Genomic DNA, 27367 nt, shown 5'->3' on the forward strand with positions numbered 1-27367 from the left:
GTTAATAGAAGTATTGGTAATGGGATGCATTATCACACATCCTTAAAATAAGAATGATGAAGATATTTGTTGTTTAATTAATTAATTAATGCTAATTGCTTTACGTCCCACTAACTACTTTTTCGGTCTTCGGAGAAGCCGAGGTGCCGGAATTTAGTCACGCAGGAGTTCTTTTACGTGCCAGTAAATCTACCGACACAGGGCTGTCGTATTTGAGCACCTTCAAATACCACCGGACTGAGCCAGGATCGAACCTGCCAAGTTGGGGTTAGATGACCAGCGCCTTAATCGTCTGAGCCACTCAGCCCGGCATTTGTTGTTTAAGGAAGCCTAACACAGTCTCTAATAGTACGAGGTGAAAAAATTGAAAATTAAAACTTCGAAATGTATCTTCTGATTAGAATCTCAAAACGAATGATGAAAAAATGATTGTGAAACAAAAACAATCAGTGGATCCAATTCACAATGCCTTAATTACTGGGATGATTCTTTATATCTCAAAGGACCAAAATCCAGGTCACCGGTCCTAATCGTAAAGCACAACCATGGTGTTCCTCCTAGTGGTACTAATCACAGGTAACATAGACTTATGGTGTTTTGCACATAAGGGTACTACTCACAAGCAACACAGACCTATAACGTTTCTCACATAGTGGGACTAATCACAGGCAACGTAGACCCATGGTTTTTCTCATAAAGTGGGACTACGGATAGTTAACACAAAACCGATTCTGAATAAATGGAAGCGACCAGTGGAATACACGATGACATTTATCACAAGCAACGACCAGACCCTAAGTTTTCCTCGCATAATGGTACTAATTACACGTAGTCTCATGGTTCTAATGTCATCATCCCTTGGTCGCACCTTACGACAGGCAGGGGATACCGTGGGTGAATTCTTCGTCTGCGACCCCACCCACAGGGGTTAAAAATAAGAATGCTAGTAACAACGAACACAATGGCAGGCCAATGAAGGCAGACATTAGAACAGAAAGGAGAGATATACGCACATCTTCACATACAGGGCAGTAATTCCTGCCTGTTTTAAGAGCGAAATTTGGAGCACGAGTTGGTGATCACTGTTCCCGTAGCCGAGTGTGGCACAGTTTGCACATGTGTCAAGCTCATGTCATTCTTCTTCTCTATCAGACTTCTCCTGGTCAACACTTGTTCTCTTTCGACACTGATAGAATTAGGTTTTTAGAGGCCTAGGGAGTCTTTCATTGTCATGCCTTCCATTGTCGTTGCCTTTCTTTTGCCCCCCTTCATTTTTGGAAGTGTCTGACCTCTTCCAATTTTCCTTCTGATTAGTGTTAGTAGAGGATGGTTGCCCAGTTGTACTTCCTCTTCTCTTATAAGACCAGACCGAAGCGGGTGTATGGGAGGCATGCGCATAATTCTTGACCTTGTAAGGAGCGTGCATCGGGACTTAGGTCTAGAAGTGAATATAAACAAAACAAAATATATGAAGATGGGAGATATAGAGGGAGTAAGAGGAAGGACCACAGTAAGGTTAAATGGGAAGGAATATCAAAGAGTCACATCTTTCAAATATCTACGCTCTATAATAACAGAGGACAATAAAACCTCCGTGGAAATACAGGAGAGGATAATAAGTGGAAACCGATGCTTTTACGCCTTGCAAAATATGTTTAAATCCAGGAATGTCAGCAGGAATACAAAAATTAAAATATACACAACAGTACTAAGACCAATAGTTATGCATGGATCAGAATGCTGGGTGATGACCTCCAGAGAAGAACAGTGGTTGTTACGGTGGGAAAGGAAGATATTGAGAAAGATATTCGGTGCAGTAAGAGATCAGGATGGGTGGAGAATGAGGACAAATGTAGAGCTGCAAGGAGTGTTTGGCCAGCCAGATATTGTTACCAAAATTAAGCAGGGAAGAATTAGATGGGCCGGTCATGTTCAGAGAATGGCAGAAACCTGCACCCTTAAAAAGGTGTTTATAGGAAAACTTGATGGAAGAAGGAGGAGAGGAAGACCCAGGAAAAGATGGATTGATGATGCTAGATGACCTTAGAAAGTTAGGAGTTAAACGTTGGAGAAGAAAAGCTGAGGACCGAGATGAATGGAGGCAGGTGATAAAGGAGGCCAAGGACCTACAAGGACTGTAGCGCCGACCAGTAAGTAAGTAAATAAGTAAGTAAGGAGCGTGCATGTGTTCAACCTAGCATCAATAGCTGGTCGGAATCTCAGCTCTTAACATGGTGACACACTTGTCATTGCAACACTGTATTTTCATATGTAAAAGTTATTTTAAGTACGAGTCGGTTCGATGGGGACGCGATGCATTTGTTCAGCAATTTCCTGGTGAAGTGCCATCTTCACGAGCACAGATTCACGTAATTGTAAATACATTTGAAAGTACTGGCTCAGTGCTCACACACGAACAGCTAAATGACATTGGTGTTAATCTTGAAGGGTCACCCAATAAATCACTCACAAAATTAGCACAACACGTAGGGGTTTCGGTTTCTTCTGCACACAGAGCTACAAAGCTGTTACATATCAAACCGTACAGGTTTACATGGATCCATTGTTTAAAACCTGCTGATCCAGCCACAAGAGTGAGTGGTATCTTGAGTCATTGAATGATCGTTTATTCGACCCGCAGCTTGTGTTCTTTTCAGATGAGGCCTCGTTTCTTCTTAACCCTCGAGCACTCGCGCTGGCGCACTGAGTGCGCCACGTTTAAATAAACTGATGTCCACTGTCGCACCAATAATCTGCTGACCTGTGGTGTTAGGTATTCCTATAGTACAGTCTTAGCTATCTGTGTGAGAAGTCAAATAAATATTTCTCCAACAGAAGCGAATTAAACTGCGTTTTAAGTTCACCGTGTCACAACTGGCGCACTCAGTGCACCACGCGCGTCATCATGTAAGTGTATTTTTATTTAGAAATTACTTCTTTATTCACTAGAATTGTCTTGCATTAGCTTTCTGTGGACTGTTTGTTGATTTCTACGCGAGTTTCCAATAATCGTTCCGTTTATTTAGGGCTGCACGATATCTGTCAAGTCCACAGCTGAACTGGTTACTGAATAATGATCCTGATTTCGACAAAGCAGATGACTGTGAAAGTGAGGGAAGACAATTCTGAAATTGAAAATGAGCAAATAATTTTCAGTGAGCATAACTCAGAAAGTGAACAGAATTATGGCTCGGGAACAAGCGATGAAAGTTCTGCTGAAGTTGTGTTAACCAAAAGTGATTGTCTCATAGGAAGAAATAAAGTTTGTGTTTGGAAGAAACAATGTTCCAGTAGATCCTCTAAGACTAAAGAAAAAAATATTGTCAAAATATTACCAGGACCAAAGGGTGAAGCTCGGGGTGTAACAAGTGAACTTTCTGCTTTTCACAAAATTGTTGACGTAAATATGATTGATAATATTGTAAACTTCACGAATTGTACATAGCTACCAGGTTGGAATAAAAATATTATATTGTAATGTAATTAGGGAGGTAAAATAAAGACTAACATTATGACAAATATTTCAAGAATTAATTGATGGACGATAAAACATAGAATATAGGCTCTGAATTTACTTAACTTCGATGAAAAGATTAACATACTTAATGGAGCACTCAGTGCGCCACGCGAGTTCTCGAGTGATGAAAAAGAACGCGAGCGCTCGAGGATTAATGGTCATGTGAACAGTCATAACTCTCGCCATTGGTGTGCAGAACATCCTAATGATGTTTATGAAATTCCTCATTATGAAGTATGATACTTCTAGTATCCTTTATAACGTAAGATTTCATATACGTTATTATACACACTTAAAGCAGGGCGGCCGCACACAACGTAAGTTGGGTTGAAGCAGCTGCTTTAGCGCAGCTACGCACTCTGTATTTACCACCATCACATCAATCCAGGAAGCAGAAACAAGCTCAATGGAGGCAAAGAAGAAATTGATCAAGCAGTATAAGACAAGGGAAAGGAAAATGTACAGTATTTGTTTATAAAATATATTATACAAAGAGGAAGTAATTTATTATACAAAAGATAAAGAACAAGAAATGGCACATACAAAAATATCCTATATTCATAACCAACAGGAAATAACTGCACAATACTTTTCTAAACTTAATATATTTTGAAACAGGAACTTTGTACATGTAAGGCGTTATCAAATGAAACCTGTTTGCCCTGCACTGTGATCCACTGCATGTGGAGTGAGCACACGTTCATTCTCCTGAAATGTCTGGTTTGTGCTACACACATGGCTGGAGTAATTTTAAGCAAAGGTGATTCAGTTTTTAACAGTCAACATTTATCGGCAACAAATGTTATGAACGTTTAGCTGGATGTGTTAGCATGGAAAGGGGTGGGAGAGATTCTGCACCAAACCTAGAGTCCTGCTTTGTCAAAATGTGACACCCCATTGCTAAGGCTCTTGTAAAACTTCGACAGAAAAACACCAAAATGTTTGCAAAGATACCACCACTACTGTCTCAGAATAATGGCTGCACCGTCACACGAGGCTATAAACACAAATTCCTTTAGACTAACCATGTTACCCGCATGCCTAACACCTGCCTTCCAAAGCAGGGTGCGTACAGAAGAACCTTGATAATTTGGAATCAGTTAATTCAAAATCCCGCCTAATTCAAAGAAGCTCTCATTCCCGGATTCGTGAAGTACGGTATTGCATGTTATTTAAATGGTTTAATTCAAAACACGCACTGACTTGCTGGAGGAAGCAGGCAGACCATGTAAACAAGGGAGTGGATAGGGAGAGAAGGGGAGGGGGGATAAAGAAGTGTGTGTTCTAGATCAGACACTGGATAAAGTGTACATTTCACGATAGAGGTGAGTCTCATAAATTATTTTTATCCTTTTTAATCTCTTTTCTGTATGTTTATTCATCGCTAATTCTGGCCATCATTTCCAGATTTACGGAAAAAAGCCGACAAGATACCCCAAGAAATAATTGAGACTAATGCAATGAAGTCAGAAATTTGGAAGGGACCGAATTTCAAACTTCGACATTTATATACGATTCGCTGTCCACGGATTTCATGGAAGGATCAGCCAGAATGAAGCATTCCATGAACCCAAAGAGGATTGCGTCTGCAAGACATGCAATAATCCATGCTCTATATACCATTTAGTGGAATGTGTAAACAGACCTCAATCTCTAATCACAGAAATGACAGAGTGGTGAAAAACTTCATTGTACACATTATGTTTAATTAAAAATTGTTGTTTTCCTATAGGCCCTCGTAAAACTTATCAGGATGTGGGAAATAAAGACGACAAAAAAAATCACTTTACAAGGAAGTTCAAAATAATGAGTTTCTGATCTCCAGTTTCAATTATGAACTGCTGTAAGATGATGCAGATGGAGATTTAGGCCGTTGTTGCTGTGTTCCAGACGGTGCTGCAACCGCGCTCTCTGGGAAACTTTCATGTTCGCTCGCGCTGACAAGTTCCTTCTTTGGCGAAACACTGCCATCCTTGTTTTCTTCCAGGTCTTCCAGTTCTTCCTGTTCCTCCATTTTAACGAGAGCAAATTCCAGAGCAGCATCAAGAGTATACTTCTTAAATACAGAAAACTGCAAGTTCAAGTCTTCCATATCTTCGTTTGGGTATCCTGTACAAACAAAAAAAACCATTAAAAATAATATTCATGTGAACATCATGAGTAGAGTAGGGTTTGTACGAAAGGACACAAACAAGTGAATTAAATTTTTAAAATAAATTAATATTTTATTATCCAATAGTATTCTCTCTCTTTTAGAGGAACTTCCACCTATCCTTAGTATCAACTCTTTCTCTATATGCAATCAACTCAACATCACTTTTTTTTTAAAAATTCAGAATTTGCTTTACGTCGCACCGACATAGACAAGTTTTACGGCGACAATGGGATAGGAAAGGGTTAGGAATGGAAAGGAAGTGGCTGCGGCCTTAATTAAGGTACAGCCCCAGCATTTGCCTGGTGTGAAAATGGGAAACCACGGAAAACAATCTTCAGGGCTGCCGACAGTGGGGTTTGAACCCGCTATCTCCTGAATACCAGCTCACAGCCGTGTGCCTCTAACGACATGGCCAACTCGCCCAGTAGTCAACGTCACCAGCACTCGCCCTCTCGCCAGCGGTGAGTTAGCTTTTACCACAAGAAAGGAAACAAGAGTCGCCAATCAATCAATTTGCAACTTCAAGAATGAAGCATGCACCAAGGGCCACATTCTGGATTTCTTGTACCTACCCCCACAGTATTTTATGGCCATGAGGAAATTCTTCAGTCAGTGCTTGATGGTGATACAGGAAAAGTTTACATTGCATAACTCAAGGTTTGTGATATTATAAGGAAGTAGAAATTATTTAAATTTTACTTGGAATGAGTGTCAGAGGAGAGATGTGATCATTGCGATGTCTAGGAACCTACCCGCCTTCCCCCAGAAGTACACTGACTTATAACCTAATGAAGGGCAGCCCATCACTCCATGTGAGATTTGTGGTGGACTAAGCGGAGGTGGGACGGGACAATTTGTTTTCTGGGTACTCCGGTTTATTACGCTAAGATCCAATGCGGATGCGATAACTTGTATTACTCTGTGTACCGACCTGTCGTCAATGTTGCATGGTCTACACAATGGTATATACCGTAAAATCTGTTTTGTATGAGGAATGCATAGAAGAGGAAGAAGATGAAGAAGAAATGTTGGTTCCCATTTTAAAAAGTCAAAATGACCAACCAAACATTCTTCAAATAAAACGCGACTAACAGTGTGTTCTTTCCCCCTTCATATCAAACAACTTTTATTCCAGACATTTTTTATACCACAGTTAGTTTTTGAGATATTATGCAGTCTCAACTTACGTGGTCTACCCTGTATGCGTAACAAAGCTACACAATCATGCAAACAATTTATATTTTTTTCATAATTTCTGTACCTAAAATTCGGGTGTGGGGGTTATTTGATAGTGGGGATTATTTGTGTATACACCATACTTTACAAAGGAAAAATTGAATGTATCCAACTAATTCAATACATTTAATTTTTCCTTTGTAAAGTGAAAACCGTCAATATGGAATGATTGTAATATAGTTGAAGTCCGCCATAGCGAATACAGCATGCAACGAGAACCCTATTATACCAACAATGTTTTATTGTCCCTTCAAAATTCCTAAATTAAGCCGTGTATTATACTTCAGTTACAGGGAGAGCCCTATCACTGACGCATCCGTTATTACGAGCGATTAAGCGCGCACTATTTTTTCCGTTACCAATATTTATGCACCCCAGCGATTATGTTGCATGCAATCCATTATCTTCGGTATTGTTTCCTCGCTATGTCCACTAGCGGGTTCTCTCGTCGACATCCAAAGGCGATGCCGGAGTCAATTATTAATACCAGTCAACTGCTGTTCTGTAAATAAAATTTGAAATGAAAGAGAACATATTTTCGTAATAAATGCGTTAACAGCGTGTCCGATAACCGTCCTTAACTCGTTAAAAATAAAGGCTGACTAAATGATTGCTTAATTTTAATGCTAAATACTGCAATTAAGTAAAAATGGGATACACCTCCACATACGACAGAGTGCATAATTGATTTCAGAGGTTAGTTTATATTTTCTCGCATCTGGTTATATTACGGAAAGGTTATTATCATGTAAATTTATAGCGAGAAGGTTATCATTTCTCTACTGGCGCTTGAAGTATGTTTTCATCTTATGTATAGTACGGTTAAATTAGGATAGATGACGCTGTTGAATAAGGAAACTGAAATGTTTGCCACAAAATGCAATAGATAATCTTTGGTACGGTATAGTTTTCTCACTGTGCATTTGCGAATGCTCTCGTCGACATTCGAAGGTGATGTTGGATGATACAGATGTTGATTCCCATAGGAAACCCGAAATATTTGTCCTGAATGAGTAAATTTATAATACCAATATAAATATAAATCATCCGATGGTCAAGCAGGCATCGATTTTTTTGGTAATGAGACAAAGTCTCTCATATTGCACTGGCACTGCCGGTGGTTCCAAGTTGCCTACGCAGGGACCTCCACGGTATGCACTAGCCATGCGCCTTGGTGGGTGTGCTATGTACCAACTGATGACCCGAACTTAGCACAAGGGAGCGAAACGCTGGCAACCAGGAATGAGTTAGCAGGAAAATTAATGGTCCATTTATATTGGTGATGTTGGATTCAATTACTAACACCCAATGACTGCTGTTCTCTAAAGAAAATTCAAAATAAATGTGTAAATTACGTGGCTGATAGCAGTTGTTAACTCGTTAAAAATAACGGCTGAAGTAAACGATCTCCTAATTTTAATGTTATATACTGAAATTAAGTAAGAATATGATACACCTCAAGATATGGCAGAGTATATCACTGATTTCAGAGGATAGTTAATATTTTTTCGCGTCTAGTTACATTTCGGAAAGGCTATTCACATGTAAATTTTAGTAGATAACTCATTTCTATACATGCATTTCAAATATGTTATCATGGCACATATACGGTTAGATTAGATGACACCATTTGAAGAAGATAACTCTGGAGTAATACCGTATTTCTCCGAATCCAAGACGTCGTTTTTTTCTCCCCTCAGAATTTCATGCGAAAAGTCAAGGGTTGTCGTGCATTCGCGGCCTAACAGTAATGAATACCACTGGCAACTACCGTGGCAACCACGCTGCTTCTTTTCACCCCCGGACGCGCGCACACACACAAAATTCTCTGACAATAAACGACCACCTCTTTATTAGACATCGCTAGCCGTAACAACCGGTTGTACAGTGCCTATGTGTAACATCACTGGATCGCAGGAAATAGTGAAGAGAGGATGACATTCTATTAGCCTCTACAAAAACGTTTCTCCAATCTACAGAATGGCATCAAAACATGCGAGCCTTCGAATTCTTAGAAAGGCAATGGCAACTCAGTGGCAGAGTTATAACGTGTCTACTATATCTGACTCTTAGTAAAATTAAGTTTTATAGACAGCAGGAATATTTTCATGATGGATAGTAGTCAAGATACGTGGAACAGGTATTGCCGGCAAATTTGCAACGGGTTCTCGTCGATATTATGAAGCCTATTAAACACTCAGAAATATAGAATTATTGTGCAGCCGCAAGAAAATATGGCACAGGCCTGACTAAAGTCAATATTTGGCGTCAGCGTGAAGACAAAGATAGCTAAAAAATGTGAACTTAAAATATGCATTCAGTGGTCCGCAACAAGGACGCTTTATAGAAGTCGAAAATGAAATTGTGTAGTATGTGCACGAAAAACGCAAGGGCGGAATGGACATACCATGGCGCGGTAAACTCATTCGTTGACCTTCAACGTCCGCGATTAGGCCTATACATCGCCAGCCGCGGAAGTTGGCCGAACCTGGCAAGCGAGACATGCATGTAGCGGTAGCCGGTTATATCTGACGCAGAGTAAAAGAACCATAACAGTTTTATAGACAGCAAGAGTATTGTAGAGAGGCATGGAATAGGTATTGCCGGCAAATTTTCAACGGGTTCTCTTTGGTATTATGATGCCAATTTTAAGTTAATGGTCATTAAACTCGCGGAAATAAAGAATAATTGTGCAGCCACAAAAAAAAAAAGCGGCATAACGAAAGCCACTGTTCGGCGTCTAAAAGTAGTCTAAAAATGCATACTCTACAACAAAGGCATTCATATGATTTTACAAAGCAATTTTTGAGCCTGATTTAAATTTTTCAAAGAAAAAAGTGGCGTTCGTCTTGGATTCAGAGAAATACGGTACTGTAATTTTTTTCAGAATGAAATTAAACATACACTTGCACGTAGTATCGGATTTCGAAAAATAATGAATAAGTAAGCCATAGTGTGGATACCATCCGCGGAAACACAAGTTTTGAACATACTGATGGCCGACTTTTATAAAAATCGGATATAACGACAATCCGCTATAGCAAGTAATTTTTCTGCTGTTGTCAATTCTCGTTATAACGGACTTCTACTGTATCTTGTAATACACCGTACTTCCTAATCCTGAAGTGAAAGATGCAAGGAGTGACTACTTGCAGTAACTTAAATACTACCTGTACAGTCAAGGGTGACCTTGTTAGGTCTTGTCTGGTGCTGTTCGTAATGTAGCTCGATGTAGACGTGTTTCCTCTCCTTGGACGGGGACTCGTTATTGTCATCCAAAGGGTAGAAACCTATTCTGACATACAGCAAGGTGTAACTGAAGAATACCTCCATGTGCCAGTGATTCATCTTCATGAGGACCTGAAAAAAAAAAAAAAAAAAAAAAAAAAAAAGAGCTCTGTAAACACATTGTAACCATACAACAGGGTTACAGATTTCATTCAGCATTTATTACTATTATTATAATTAATTGACCCAATTCATTAGATTTTTACATTCTGATTTTCATCATTTAGACTGTAATATAATTAGTAGGACCCAGATATTTTTAAAATGCATATGCGCATATGAAATTGCATATTTTGAATGTTAGTGCATATTTTGAACGTTGATGCACATACAGGTATATTTTTCCCTTACGTGTGATTGACTATCTAAGATTTCTGAAGGAAATGAAAAATCTAATGAACACTACCGTATATGTTGTACGCCTACAACCCTTGACAACACGAGAAGCGTTCCCCTGATCAAGGAAAGGGCTTTCAGTGTCGCAATACAAGCAGGTAGACGGATAACAGCTATTTCCTCCCTTCTGACCATCCTTTCTCTTTACAGTAGCTTAAACAAGTGAATATCAGGCAATAGTGATTATACAACTGACGGTGATGTTCTATGCTGTCAAGTGCGCAACAAGAGTGTAAAATGTGATTTAAAAAATTTCAATTTGAACAGGATTCGAAAAGAACTTCACATCCGAGATCAAAAGAGCAAAGTAAGAATACGCAACAGCTACTTTTAACCGACGTGAAAACACAGTGTGAAGTTAGTACATTTTCCGCTGATATTTGTAAAGCTTTTTTATGTAGTAACATTCCACCGCATAAATTGAATAATCCACATCTACGCTCGTTTCTTGAAATGTTTCTGCTAATCAAAGGATACCAGATGAATCTACCCTTAAGAAGAACTATTTACTTTCACGGCACGCTTCTGTCGTCTTTCGATACGATCTGACATAGGAGGGAACTGTGTCTGAATATCAGTAGATGAAACAACCGATTCGCGTGGCCTAGTGAATCGGAGAGTGATTGTTACAGAGTGCGCCTTTTAGTCACATATAAAGCTTCGTAAACGTTTAAAGCTGGTCAGTTTCTTAAGCCGCGTATACACTTGAGCATTCGCCCTGAATGAGCATGCGTTTGCCCAGTTTTGCTCAGATGAGTACAGGGCGAACCGAATGGATTCGCATATCTCAGCCCGATCCGAATGTTGTCGGTACCTCAAAGTGCTCTGTTCGTGCTCAGTCTGGACGGTTGATGACGAGTGTGGTAGCCCGAACAGTATGAGCCGACTGCTTCCGCCTATGCATATGCGATCTCGCTCGTGCAAGTGAAGTGAAGGAAGAGTGTGAAAGTAATTTCAAGTTGAAATGGAATTGTCCCAGGATAATTCTCTTATCCTCCTGGGGTATTACCACAAGTATCCCGTTCTGTGGAACCCCAAGGACGAGTTCTATTACAATACCTTAAAATAATCTCTCTTCATAGTTTCCTTTGCCACCACCACTTTCCCCTTTTTGTTTTCAAGGAATGCAATAAATACATATAACAATAACTGGCGACGATCAATTTTCGATTCACTATTGTATCCTCAGGTCAGGCAAAACACTATACTACACCTAAACACAGACGGTGTTCTCTGTCCGCACGAGGTCCGAACACAGTGGAAACTTGCTCAACAGATTAGCATGCGAGTTGTGCTTGTGCGTTCCCGCATCGGCAATGCATGCTCATTCGGGGCGAATGCTCAAGTGTATACGCGGCTTTAGAGTATTTTTTTTCAAACCTCATCAATGTCACATGTTTGGCCCATGGATTGCATCGTATTGCAGAAGAGATAGTACCCTATTTCCATCTGTCAACAAAGTAATTTCAAGTGGGGAAAAAACTGTTCCTAAAAGCACCAGCTCGTGTACTCATTTGTTCAGGTTTCTCTTCCGTTCTCACAAGATGGGGAACTTGGTTATCCGCAGTATCGTTCTACTAGGAGAACTTTAATCAAGTGAAAGATGTAGTTGAAAGTATTGATGATAGTTATGCTCCATGAAGCAAAGTGCACATTTGAATCTGAAACTGCAGTTTCATCCATGTGCATTATTCGTCACTTTTGAAGGCGATTAAGGGCCTTGAAAGTCGTGGTGCACCACTACACAAATCCCTTCAGTTAATTCAAAACCCCATTAGTTCTTTAAATGGTGTCCCTGGTGAAACTGGAGAAAAAGTTAAAAGAAAATTCAGTGTGGTGTTGGACACAAACCCAGGACTGAATAAGATTCAATCCGTAAGCAACTACATAAGTGGGATCAGGCAGTCTTTGTCAGAAGAAAGTTCCGATCAGTCAGTGCCAGTGTACAAGTACTGCCCAGTTACGTCCGTCGATGTAGGACGATAATTTGCAGCGTATCTAAATTAATTATGTCCGACAACGGGAAGTCACTGACCCCTGAAAACAATGAAAAAATCTTGATAACAGTGTTTGACAGGAATACCAGTAGTTGACATGTGTTGAATCAAAACCATTTCATAAGTTCCTTGAAAGAGGTGGAGTGTGCAGCGGTTAACTGTAATTCCATCTGAGCCCGATGGAGTGAGCTCCTGTCCCTTATGCCATCGGAGCACTCTGGGTGGTCGAGCATTTTTAGAGGTTAATGGCAGCGTGCTTGCTCTAAGTCTCACAGTGTGTTCTCTTACCGATTTTGATAAGGAGCAGTGGTAAGTAAACTGCCTTACATTTATTTTTCATATGTCATTTTTGCAGTTATAAGCTACGAACATTAAGTTCATTAAGGACAGACATCATTCTATTCATAGTTGTTTACAGTGAAGCTTCTTTGAGCACTAATACTACCTGTCAACTACCGGTTAAGGCCATTTATGTAAGGAGCTATATTGATAACGACTTATCTGCATAATTTGTAGTAAGTTATGACATTTGCGCTGGGTCCTGTATTAAATAAATTATACCTACCAGTAATGGATAAAGGGTGTCAAGTACTGGTATTTTACCATGTCAAAGATTGGTTCTTGCTAACTGTAAGTTAATTTCTTTTTAAACATATTATTCATTTACTCATGTTAAAATACACTAATGTGGCTTCCAATCTACACTAAATCTTCTATTCAATATTTGCATGGGTTCATTTTCTCGTTTCTCTTTAAGAGTTGAAAACATGCCACCGAAGAAAGTGAGGAATAGAATTTTGAACTATACCCCTGAGCAGATGAAAGATGCAGTAGATGATGCCCGAAGACGTTCATCAGTGGCGGCAGCAGCAAGGCGTTTTGGTATCCCTCATATTACTCTACTTTACAAATACTGAGGGAAAACTAGAATTGAAAGAAGGATGGGACCTGATCCTATATTGTCCACACATGTGGATTGGATCTGATTTATGGCTAGAGCAAATTTTCCAGTCACAAAATCCGAGCTGATTAATAGCGCCATTGACCTTCTGAAAGAACTGAACAAGGTATCAAAATTTAAGTCGGGAAATCTTTCTTGAATAGACACTCTTCAATTACCCTGAGAGTTGCAGAAAATTTAACACTTGCAAGAGCATATGCGAGTTCAGCTGATTTACAGAATTGGTTTCAGAATATTCGTAAGTATTTAGAGGAGGAAAATCTGCTTACCATTCTCAGTGACCCCTCGCGCCTCTTTAATTCCAATGAATCTGCATTTTTCTTAAATTCGAAAGATAACAAGGTACTAGCTGGCAAAGGGGAGAAAAAGTCTATCGGGTAGTTAACTGCGATGATAAAGAGTGTATTACAGTATTAGTAACTGCTAATACTGCTGGTCTAATGGCAGCACCCTTGCTTGTCTTCAGGTATGAGCGCATACCAGCTGAGATAGCTAATAGCGTTCCTCCAAACTGGGGCATCGGAAGGTCTGAGAGTAGCTGGATGACAGGTCCCTTATTCTTTTAGTACATAGCGAATGTCTTTTACCCTTGGCTACTGGAATATGATATTCCATTGCCAGTGATTTTCTTCATGGATGGCCACGTTTCTCACTTGACTCTCCACACAAGCCAATTTTGCTCTGAGAAGGGGACTGTCCTTGTGGCGTGACATCCCAATGCCACTCATCTTATCCAACCTATGGATGTTGCTGTCTTTAGGACATTAAAAGGAAAATGGAAGGACAAGGTGCATGAAAATCTGAGCAACCCAATTTTGAAGAAAAAGGATTTTGCCCCTATTCTTCATGCTGTTCTATCAGAGATGAACCCAGCCATAATCAGTAATGGGTTCAAAAAGTGTGGATTACATCCTTGGAACGCAGCGGCTCCCTCACTACTGAATAAACCCACAAACAGTCCTAGTAATATCAGTATGGATCATACTAGGCCAAGGCCTACCACTCCTTTGGCGCTCACTGTCTTGGAAACAGCTATCGGCCCAGAGAAAGTTATTTAATTCCAAGGAGAATCAAGTATTATGGGATGGTAATATAGAGGATAAGTCTTTATTTGAAGTGTGGAAGAAAATAAAGAGCCAGACTTCCAACCAAAATGATATGCTAGGAAACATTGATATGGACCGTCCAGGAACTAGTGGCACTCGGAGCTCATGCACTGAAATGCAAGTAACCACAAATAATGCCCACGGTATTTCAGCAACATATAGTAACCTTGCAAATGTCCCAAGCCCCTATAAGAGAGCACTGCACTGTCTGGAAACACCTACTGAAAGAAAAAGAAAAAGGGAGCTATTTCCCAGCGTAGTTACATCACAACCATGGATAGAATACCACAAGAAAAAGAATGAGAAGAAACTAGAGATGGAAGAAAATAAGAAGAAAAGAGCTGCAGAAAGGAAACGAAAGAAGGAAGAAAAGGAAGAACTGGGAAAGGTGAAGTTACAGAAAGTTAAAACACTTAAGCCCAGGACTACAAGAAAGAAAATGAAGAAAATTATTTCCTCATCCTCAGATGATAAGGGATCCCATCTGGAGACAGTGCTGATGATGTCAGCTTTGATCTTTCTGATCACTCCGATCTGGATTATATCCATCCTCTTATAAATGCTAATTCTGGAAAAGACAGCATGCCCTTACAGCCAGAGTAGGGCCCTTCCAATGAAGATGATGAGGTACTACCACGGGAAAACTTACAGTCCGATACATAAATTCAAGTTCTTCATGAATTAAGTATTAAGAAATGTGACAATGACACTCTTTCTAGAGGTGACTTAGGCCTAGTTAAGGAAGGGAGTTTTATTTTATGCCACATCCGTAAGCCAAATGGTAAAAGAATGATTAAATTGGCATTGGTTGTTTGTCAAGTTTTTGAACATAAGTACGAAGCTATGACACTAAATCCTATCACAAGACTTTGGAATGTTTTTGTCAGAAATACAAAAGACATCAGAACTGTCAGTCCTGACCAAATATTCAAGATTTTAAAATCTCCAGTGTTGTTTGGTTTGTCTGATTTGGGAAGATATCAGTTTTCTGGGTTGCTAGATGTGGACTGGTAGAACCGTTAAGAATATCATAAACATTCTTGTGTTCGGAAGAAATTGCTCATTCCTTAAATTGATCAAGTAGCCTATTGCTTCTGAAACTTCAATTTTGTAATTTGTATTTGTATAGACTTTTGTGATAACATTGTAAATACTGCATGTTTTGTCTCTGTAGATCTATAATAGAAGGTGTTTCTGTTGTGTAAATTAGTATTTTCTGTACATCACCTTTGGCAACATAGATTTTTTTCTATATGTCAACTACTGGTTTCTAAAAGTGTTAAGTATGGGTACTTTGCTCATTTTGATATGTCAATTACCGGTACATTTGTAGGTACAATTTCAAAACTTATTAAAAAATCATATGTTGTGTTATGTTAAATAATTATTGAATATCTTAAAAGAAAACATGACTCAGATCCTAAAAATCATGCTAATAGTGCCAGAAAAATACCACATCAATGAATATTTGAGAAAAAGTAATTTTTAACCCTTAACCCTGTCAACTACTGGTACCGTTACCTTATTTGTCTTTGTTATGCTCTGTCCTTGTGACAGCCTTGATCATTTTCAGGAAGCTAATGAAATAAAATATATATTATTCTATCCTTCACTGACAAAAGCTGCAGCCGAAAATTCTCGACCCGTATCTTTATTTTATGTGTACTCTACCCTCGTGTTCTTACATGGTAAGTCATTGCTCTCCACTTGTTTCCTAGACTTATATATGAGACGGGATCAAATATAAACGGGATTTTATTTTTTATTTAAATTAATTTATTGAAAAACACAAGGTAATTACCATTTATCTTTCCACGTAGTTTCCTGCTTTGGAAATGCATTTTTCCAGCGTATGGGCAGCTTCTTGAGGCCCTCATCGTAAAAGAAACAGGGTCGAGTCACCAGCTAGTTGCGCACGAAGTCTTTCACACACACTCGTCATCTTCAAATCGCTGCCCTCCTAGAGCTTCTTTAAGCAGTCCGAATAAAAGGAAATCACAGGGCGATAAGTCCGGGCTGTAAGAAGGATGATCAAAGTGTAGTCCAGTGCACTTCCTGTAGCTTGGAGACAGAGCTGCAGTATGGGGCCGCACATTGTAGAATCGGTTGGTCTTGTCTTTTGTGGCAATATGCAACCCTCGCCTTGTTCAACAGCTCGCAGTAGTAACTAGCATTGATTGTGCGTTGCTCATGCAAAATCAATTGGCAAAATGCCTCGCCAATCGGAAAAAACAGTTGCAAGAACCTTGCCAGCTGACAGTCGAGTCTTGGATTTCATTGGTGTTGCCTCCCCTTCCCTACGCCACTCCTTACATACATGCATCCTAGACAATGTTTGATCACCGAACTGTGCAGTCAATCTCTGGCAAATTTCCACCGCTGTAACTCCTTCACGAGCAAGAAATTTTATAATTATGCGTTGTGCAGTGGAGGGGTTCACCTGTTGCTTTGACATTGTGAGCGTTACTGACGCAACGGCGGGAAATATCTAACAGAACACTCTCCCCACTCCCAACAGTCCCGCCTAAGCATAGCAGAAGTGCGGGGCCAGACCTACCAACTGTTGATGTTCAGGAACAAAAATCCTGTATATCTTTGATCGACCTTCGTGTATGTGTATATATATATATATATATATATATATATATATAAATAAATAAAAAACCATAAAAACTTCTTAGAAGTTAGGAAAACTGCAACTAAAATTATCAGGAACACCAAGAGGCAGTACAATAAAAATATCATTGAACAAGCAGAGAGGGATTTTGAAAGAAACAACACTAGAGACTTCTACCAAACTTTTAAATCTCAAATAACACCCTACTCAGCCCCTACACTTCACCTTCGGGGAGCTGACGGAAATCTGAAAATGAACAATGAAGAGTGCACCACAGTTCTAGCAGAGTATTTCAACAACCTTCTAAATTCAAGGGAACCCAAGGAGAAACTGCATTTCGAACCTCAGAATGTTACTAAGTCGGACTCTCTCCCACCAACAAAGGGGGAGATCAAGAAAGCCATTTCAGAATTGAAATGTAACAAAGCAGCGGGCGAGGATGGAATCATAGCAGAGCTCTGGAAATACGCTGATGAGGAGTCAATCCAAAGTATCCATGAAATCATATCAAATATCTGGGTGACAGAAGCGTTACCTGTTAAAAATTAAATAACTGGAGGTTCAACCTGTTCAATACTCAAAAGTATTGAACAGGTTGAACCTCCAGTTATTTAATTTTTAACATCAATAATTTCAATACGGAACAATGAAATTTTTATCTTTAGAAGCGTTACCTAGCGACTGGACTTCAGCTATCATCCACCCGTTACACAAAAAAGGCGACAAATCAGATCTCAACAACTACAGAGGGATTTCCCTTGTATCAGTGACGTATAAGATACTCTCCAAAGTATTACTCACAAGAGTAGAGGCTCAACTAGACTCCTGCATCGGAGAGTACCAGGCTGGGTTTCGCAAGTCAAGGTCATGCGCCGAACAAATCCTGAACCTCAAAACCATCATCACTTACAAAAACCTAAGCGCCTCACCCTACGTGGCAACATTTGTTGACTTTCAGAAGGCCTACGATTCAGTAGATAGAGAGTCACTCTTCCAGGCACTCGCTGAACTGGGACTAGATAAGAAAACCTTGAATCTAGTGAAAGCAACTCTTACCAACACTACTGCCAGAATCAAATTCAGAGGGGAACTGTCCCAGAGATTTGAGATCAAAACAGGTGTTAGACAAGGGGATGGCCTATCTCCAATCCTCTTTAATTGCCTACTTGAAAAAGTCATTCGTGAGTGGACGAAAATGCTACAGGATGACTCTGGATTGAGAATTGGCTACAAGAAAGACAAGTTAACAGTCAACTGTTTAGCCTTCGCAGACGACCTTACACTCCTGGCATCCAGTGTGGAGGAAGCTATCCATCAACTATCCTCTCTCGACCACATAGCAGCTAAAGTAGGGCTGAAGATCGCCATCAACAAAACACAGTTTATCACCAACATCAAAGATGCACCCAAATCAATCCCACTGGGAGACAAAACAATACAAAGGACTAACTCCTTCAAATACCTAGGAGAATGGATAACCCCAAACATGAATGAAGATCAGGCCATGAACAGCAGATGCATCAAATTGGAAAATGCCTACCACCTATGTAAGAGTATGTACAAATCCAAATCCCTCTCCCTTAACCTCAAAATCAGGCATTACACTACTGTAGTGAGACCGTCAGTACTATATGCCTCAGAATGCCTAAACATGGTAAGAAAAGGGCAACTTAGAAAACTGGAGCTGAAGGAAAGGAAGATCCTGAGAAAAATCATGGGCCCCATTAAAGAAGAAGGCAAGTACAGAATCAGGCACAACAACGAACTGTACCAACAATTGGAGAGCATTACAACATCTATGAGGAAGAGGAGATTGAACTTCTACGGTCATGTCATGAGAATGGACAATCAGAGGCTCACCTCCAGAATCTTTCACACCATCTCTAGAGGGAAAGCGACTAATGCCAAGTGGGCAAGACTCGTCAGAAAAGACCTTCAAGAATTGGACATTGCTCCCAGTGAAATTTATGACAGGAATAGGTACAGAACGTTGATCAGAACATCAAACTCTCTCCAGTCACTAACAGAAAAAACAGTACGTCCGGGAGGAGGTGTGAAATGGACTCAGGAGCGAAAAGACATTCACAGTGCAAGAATGAAGGAGTACTGGTCAAAGAAGAAAGCTGCTAGAGATAAGAACCACGTGGTCCATAGCAGGCCCAAACGGAACTAAAAAAAATAAAGAATTTATTGCAGCTGAATGGCCATAATGATACATATTCCTCTTAGAGTTTGACCTGTATAGTAATACAGCATATTTCCTAATATTGAGCAGTCACGTCACTCCTTGCTATATTCCACTAATGACCTGGTTCGGTTTGGGCATGTGGTTATGTGGTAAGTTCCGCATATACTGTTACGCACTTAGCACACGCAATTTTCATCTGGGTCACGAAACACTTTTCGGGAGCATATCTTCTGGTGGAAACCATGAACTGCAAGACTGGTCACGACTTGCCTCATTTCACAGACAGGTTGCATCCATCTTCTGTCCAGCATCAAATTCGTTGTGCAGAATTCCATCGGTATATCCTGCTATTTATTCTGTAGATCTTGGAGCAGCTTGTTGTAAGTTTGCGTAGTTGGTAGTATTAGAGTTATCCGTAGATCCTCTATTAGGAAAGTTTATTTTGCAAGCTCGTATAGAAGTCTGGATTTTGTCTTTTCTATCTCTTCCAATTGCCTGTAGTTAAGAAATTCCCATATTACTTCGAGTCTATATGTCAGAGCAGGTAGCACCTTCATTTGATAAAGTGCCATTGCTGTTTCAAGTGAAATGAGATTTATGTCAGATATCGTTTATACCTTTTATTACAGCGGATGTTTTTGATCTTATGTGTAGTCTAAAGCTTCTTCCTGTAACCTGTAGGGTAATGCCTAGCTATTTTAAATTGCTGATTATTTTCAGTTCCTTCCCATTGCAGGTCACCTGATCGGAAACTGCTGGCATTCCACCGTTTCGAAAAACTGTCATTACCACCTTGTCCACATTGATTGTAACTTCTTTTTTTCTGGGCCCACTTGCTTAATATGTCTATTATCTCTTGCAAGTCATTTATCTGCTCTGAAGCTACTGCCATATCATCCACATATGCAGTGGAACCTTGACATCTCGAATCACCTCGGGAGCTAAATTTTATTTTGAATTATTGAAATTTCGAGAAATAGAGAATGCTGTTTTTGAGCATATACAGCATATAATTGTATCTACGGGCGTATACCAAATGGATTATTTTTAACAGTATTTAAGAGTATACAAACTATTTTACAGCATCACTTTAATTATAACCCTTATTTTAGTAACTTTTAGAACACAGGATAGAGTATTATCCACACACTGTATCTTGGTGCATTTACACCATCGGTCGACCTCGGCGATCTTCGATATTCGTAATTGGCAACCTTTGAAACACAAACTATGAATCGCTTAAGCATCGTTGTGCGACATCTGGCATACACTTTACGTACTAGTACTGTTGTTGTTTACACAACAAAGCCAAAGTATAGAATTCATGCTAGGAACAAGATTCGCATCGAGGAATGTTTTATAATGTTATATAATGTGTATGTGACATAGTTGTTGGCTTAAGATGATAACGGTTTAGAAATTTCATATCGATCATATTCTCGATTCAATTCAGATTTTATTTTCATTCCGTTGGCAGCACCAGGCAGCACTATCGATACCGGGACAGCTCCCTCCTTACTCCTCACCACTGTACGCAAATGCACCAAGATAAAGTGTGCGGATAATACATACAATTGTGAAACAAGAAACATATGGCATCTCTGTTAACACCTTTGGAAAACATCCGTTAGTCTCTTCTGTCTGTTACTGTTAACCTTTCCTCACTTCACGATGAAACTTCTCATCAGTAGCACACAGCCGAGATTCGTAAATGGAGCTTGTCATCTGCGAGTTTGGGGATTGCTTTCGTACGTGACTGGTAACTAGTTCACACCCGAGAAACAGAGAGGGTTCACTGGTTTTCCAATCACTACAAGTTTTAGTTTTTCGGTTCCTGTCATATTAGCTCCCAGCATCACTGTAACCCTTTCTTTACTTGTTAACTGTTCCCCATAAACCACAAATTCTGTATTGCACAGTTAATGTTGCAAAAAATTTGAGTTACAGAGTATTTTTGCTTCAAGGGAGGAAAGGTTTGATTTGAGAATTCAAGTAACCGAATTTAGAGTAACAGAGAAATAAATACACATGAAGAATAGGACAAACGGACGGGAAAAGTAAGTTACTTCGAGATACTGAATATTCAAGTAATGGAGGTTTGAGATATCAAGGTTCAACTGTATATATAATTTAGCCTCTGCATATTTCGCTCCTGTTAGCTTTCTAACCTCAGCACTGTTAGCCTAGGAAGTATGAACACAAACTTATCCTACCTTCATATCCTGAATTTGTTTCTGACGGTTGTGAAATGCAGAGCAGCACTCAAATACTTCTTTAATAAGATCTGCTACGTTTTCAAATGTCTTCAGAGTGCGATCTTGGAGGAGTTTCTGTATAATGACCCCATATGGCAGGAGGTTCTTGCCGACAATGTATTTGTTCTCTGTGAAACATTCAATCCGCATTAGTCTTGCTTACAATAATGGAAAATGGAAGAGCCACATGCATTTTAACAATCGATGGTGGTTTTTCTGCAACAGCGATATTACACAAAGGCAGGTATTATTATTATTATTATTCTTTTATTTTCCACGAATGGAGAAAGCATATAGCCCCACATACACAAAGGTGCCCCCCCCCCCCCATAAAATTACAATACCAAAAATTACAATTATAGTCTATGGAACATGCTTATATACAGTAGTGATTGGTATATTGAGGGCCTGTACTACGACTGTCAGATAAACAGCCAGATACGTAGGCTGCAGTTTTGCAAACTAGAAGCTAAATATTTTCTTGCGTACTACCAACGGATTTTAACGACGGTATTGTAATGTGGAAGATGTAGTAACATTTTTATTGGGTTGGTAATAAGGTTACTGAAAATATAGTGAAATTTAGCGCGGTGGTATACGTGTTCCATGGTGTTTAGCTCTATTCCTTTTGAAATTGTATTACTAGAATCCAATATCAGACTCTTATTAAGCTATAATGTGGAAGTTCAGGTCAAAAACAGAATTAGGACTGAAATATACACATACGAAGAAATGTTAAAATTAATTAACTGTATAACGAAACTGAAACTGTTATAGAAAAGAAAAAGACTGAAAATGTAACCTGGACGCGAAAGTTAAGATTCAGGTTATGTCTCTTTTTTGTCTAGCACTATTTACGAGGTTGCGCGTTACGACGAACGTAAAGTTTATATTCGTAATTAATGCCACTGATGCAGCGTGGGATCATTAATTTTTATTATTAATTCAATGTATTGTTTGCTCATTGAATAAGTAGTTAGTTTCTTTCTTTTCAATACAATGTGAGAATAGTAACTGGCAAGCATTTATCTCACTTTAGCGTATATACTTTTGTAGCAAGTTGTTATGAAGTAAAAGAAATATAACCTCCTTAACATCCTCATTCGACGGACGAATCGCTATGAACAACGTCGTATACCTTTACTCCATATGTGCGTCGCGGATAGATTTGGAATAGAACCCACGCTTTTGACACGCATTTTAATGATTAGGAAATGTGTGCTATCACCTCCAGTACCCTACCGACTACAATTTACAAGATAAAAAAATGTTAGACTATTGGAACTCGAACCCACGAAAAAATGCTTAGCAGCAAACTTTGCTGCTCTAATGACCACAGCTACCCATAAAGCTTGCGGTTAGTTGCTTGTGTAATACTGATATACTCAGTAGCAACAACTTGCTAGCTTGGGAAATCTTTAAGAATTTTGTGACAGCTGGACAGGAAGCATGACATACTTTATAAATATATACATAAATTACATTGTAACAACTTAATTTCGCACAGCATCATTCAGATGTAGATTCATCTTCATGAGTAGGCATCGTGATTCTTTACAGTAGCGTCCCCGATAAGAGCTAAGTCCCAGATAAGAGCGTTAACTGCCTCTCCAACTTTGGCATAGCTATACTCGAGAATATTTTCCCAGATTGCACATAAACGAAAGTCGTAGTACGCGGTTTCAACCGAACTTCCAGATAAATGTCCAAACTGCCAAATAAATTTATACCACACTTTTATCTGGCTGTCATAGTACAGGCCCTGAATGTTTTAAACTACCAGTGGACTACCAATTGTGACACGTGACAATTGAATGAAAACATTCGGTTTGAAATTGGTTCGAAAGTAGTAACATACGTTGTGTACTGCGGTGCTCAAGTAACTAGTAATAAGTCATTTGCTAGTAACTACAAAGATCAAATGTAGAACTGTCGACTGCTGTATTATACTACCAATTAGTATAGCTTGTTTGTCTTGTTGGTAGTGATATAATCAGAAATATAGAGACTAGTATGAAACGTTACACAGTGTTCGAGTGAAGTGATTGGAAAATGAAGTAAGTTGTTCTATAAAATAAGATAAAAATTCCTGAAACAGATTTTCAACTTATTAGGTCATGTTACGTACATTTAGTATGTGTTGAAGAGATGTTAAGTACAGAACATTAATGGCCAACCAGACTCCAGTGGGATCCGAACACACAACCTCCCGATTTTGCATCGGTTGCTCTACCAATTGGTCTATGGTGGCCTAGGCCATCTTTGTTCTGTTGGAAGGGATCTAAGCTACAGGTCTGACACTACTGCCATCACACTGTAGAGTGCGTTTAATTCGCCCGTTGAGGGCCAAGTCAATGAATATTGAATTTTCACGACCGCATTGTAATCGAAACAGACTTTCAACTTATTAGGTCGTGTTACTCCTGTCGAATAATGCCAAGGGGTCTGCTCAAGGCTTAATGCCACCGTCTGATAGACGAATCGCCATCAACAGCGTCGTATGCCTTCACTCCACTGCGGAGAGGTTGGAAACTGAAAACAGGCTTTTGGCACAAAATCTAGATTTAGATATTTTATATCACCATTTCTCCTACACATTGTGATGGTGAATTATTTTTTAGAAACAGGACCTGACCTGGCTAACCACGTTTAAGACCGTAGAGGGTTGAAGCCTCAATGATCACGGCTACCACGCAGGCTCACAGTAATCAGAAGGTGTCCGAGACCAACTCCGACAGAAAATATCTATCCTATCGCAGGAATCGCTCCTCCTCACATAAGAAGGGAAGTAGCAGCGAAAGCAACCAACCGATCCGCATCACACCCTTAACGATCATCAAATGCAGCCCATTAGTCTCAGGTCAAGGAAGAGTTTTTTAAGAACAACCATACCATTTGTGGATATGCCAGAAAAACGAAGGCGTGAACTGTGGCAACAGCAAGTAAGTAATTCATCCCCGAGTTTAAAGGAAGAACCTTCTGCAGGTTTTTGCCTTCCGTGTCCCATCTCAAAGACCCTCAATCGACTGCAGACAGGTGTTACAAAGTGTAAGTCTAATCTAGTTAAGTGGGGATAAATACAAGCAGACGTGACCTGTGATTGTGGACTACCACAGGATGAAGAAAACCTTCTGGTTTCATAAGTTATGAGTTCTGGTTTGTCAGCATTTACCATCACCAAGCACGAAAGGAGATGTTTTGCAGGCCAATGACAAAGCTATCCTTGTAGCCAAATATTGGAAAAACATCATTTAGCAGTGTTTCTGGACATGGAAAATAAATACATTTCTTTATAGGCCTACCATATTTACCTATGTAAGCTACATCTGCAAAATCTGGTACTTCTGATACAAGGAAAGAAAGATTAACAAAATCTTTTGTGTAGCCAAGAACAATTCTGTTTTGTGCACTTACCTTTGCTGTCCCACTGTATCTTTATGTAATACTCATGCTGCTTCCCTAGTTCTGAGTAAATCTGCAACGCCAGGTACACCGCCTCATCTTTGGTGCTGTTTTCTAACAGTTTCAGACCTAAAACAACCAGCAATTGTCATTATTACATTACATACAGTTTGGCTAGAAAATATAACCGATAAAAACTCTCCGTACTAACCTGCGCCCAAGTTTAGTGCAATTCTAAAGGAAAGTGCAAAAGAAACTATACCAAGAGGAAGATTACACAGATATAAACCCCGTTTGAAATACTGAACTTTTTTTTTTTTTTTTTTTTTTTTTTGCTACTTGCTTTACGTCGCACCGACACAGATACGTCTTATGGCGACGATGGGATGGGAAAGGCCCAGGAGTTGGAAGGAAGCGGCCGTGGCCTTAATTAAGGTACAGCCCCAGCATTTGCCTGGTGTGAAAATGGGAAACCACGGAAAACCATGAAAACCATAAATACCGAACAAAGAAAAACAAGAAGGACAAAGCAAAAGAAATTGCTGAAAATGCTCAAGGAAAAAAACAATGAACAAAAATTACGTCATCGAGGAGACGAGAAAACATAATACTGAAAAGAAAAATCTTCGAAGCCAAGAAAACAACATGGGATAAATTTATTAAAATAATAAGCTACAGAAAAGGACCCAAAGCACACAAACTACTGAGCTCATTGAACAATAAGTACCCAAGAAAAATACAGCCACACTATTAAAATAAATGGCAATGTTATCACAGATAAGAAGAAAATTGCCAACAAGTTTAATACATACCACCTAAACTAATATAAAATAAATAGGAAGTTGAAAAATAAAGAACAGAAAATAAATTAAAAAAACAGAAAACTCATCTGGGAGCACACATCTAGAAGAGGTGTTTACACGAGTTCTCCAAGGAAGAAATGGATGAACCAATTTGTAACATACAAAACAAAAAACAATCTGGAGATGACAAAATCTTCCCAGAATTCGTGAAAATTATTGGCCTGAATGCACTCAAAACACTCGTAAAAATTTGTAACCAATATTAATAAGACTTGACTGTATATAGATTGATTTCAGTGCTCCAATGTGGGTGTAAAATAAATTTAAAAAAACATAATTAGTATAGTCTCGTGAGCATCCTCGCGAGCCCCGGCAGATCATACTACTTCCGGTTTGCACCAGATTCAGGCTTGCATTGGGCATTGCCTGGTGAACCATTCTGTTGCGGGGAGTAGCCTCACCATACCAGGCGTCGCTGGACAGTGGTCGCGTGAGGAGTCCATCTTATTGACCATAACCTGTACAATATTTATTTCCACAGTATAGATTTATTCACAGGGCCAACGGCACTCCGGGAGTGTGTTGACCGCTGGCCGTCTATTCTTAACTAGTTATTATTTGTTCATAAGTTTTTAATATGGTTTCTTAACTTTGAATGGGGCAAAGGCGTATTTAGTTTAATAAACCATTATATACCTAATACATCTGTAGCCTACATTATTACTGTCATTTGTGTATTGCTGCTGTTTAGAGATATCAATTTTGTATTGGAGTTACTTCCCAATAAAGCCATAGGTTACAACAACAATATTTTGCTATAAATGTTCAGTTATGAGTAGAGGTAAGACTAGTTAAGCAACAAATAACTTGGATTTGTAACTTTGTACTGTATTTGTTGCTATAAGTTTCTTTTTTTTTTCATCACGCCAGCGTTTTCCGGGCTTGTAGGCCGTGGTCCAGGAGTTACTGACTGAATGTCCCGACGTTTGACTGCATTCGGCGTTGTCAAGGGTTCCGACTGACTTCGATAGCAGCAAAGCTCTCAGTGGAATGAAGGGCTGTTGTAATTCCACCTCATTATATAGTGCAGGATACAGTACGCTGCTCACTTATTGGTCCGCCATGGTGGGAGGGGGGGTCGCTGATTGGCTGTTCTTCTACCAATGGTTGAAGCATTAGGGAGCCTGGTGTACCCATTGACCTGCCTTGGCGGAGACAGGCAACTGATCACCCGTTGCTTTTTTCGGTCTGCCACGGCTATCGTGACCTCCAGGATTTAAAGACTGTCATAGATACTGCATGCTGGGAGACACGGGTGAGTGATCGAACAGTATTCGAGAGTTGTGTTACAGGGGTGGATGTTGTGAGTGATGAAATAAAACCCTTCCACGCTTCTCGTCGCTTGACATAAAAAACTTGTCTGGAATAAGCAATATGTTTTTTTAA

General features: G+C 39.5%; 1 protein-coding gene across 2 annotated transcripts in view; it reads right to left on the bottom strand.

Moving 5' to 3' along the window:
• Positions 1-3990: 3990 nt before the first annotated feature.
• The window catches only part of LOC136885229 (uncharacterized), a 30294-nt gene continuing 6917 nt past the window's right edge, over positions 3991-27367 (bottom strand). For both annotated transcript variants that reach the window (XM_067157694.2, XM_067157693.2), the window contains exons 2-5: positions 25131-25247; positions 21675-21844; positions 10079-10268; positions 3991-5626 (exon numbers count right to left, since the gene is read on the bottom strand). In XM_067157694.2, coding sequence (XP_067013795.2) covers positions 5349-5626; positions 10079-10268; positions 21675-21844; positions 25131-25247 — 755 coding nt within the window. In that variant the 3' untranslated portion in view covers positions 3991-5348. The remainder of the gene's footprint in view (positions 5627-10078; positions 10269-21674; positions 21845-25130; positions 25248-27367) is intronic.

The sequence above is a fragment of the Anabrus simplex genome, chromosome 14, assembly GCF_040414725.1.
Source record: "Anabrus simplex isolate iqAnaSimp1 chromosome 14, ASM4041472v1, whole genome shotgun sequence".
In the NCBI taxonomy this organism is placed as follows: Eukaryota; Metazoa; Arthropoda; class Insecta; order Orthoptera; family Tettigoniidae; genus Anabrus; species Anabrus simplex.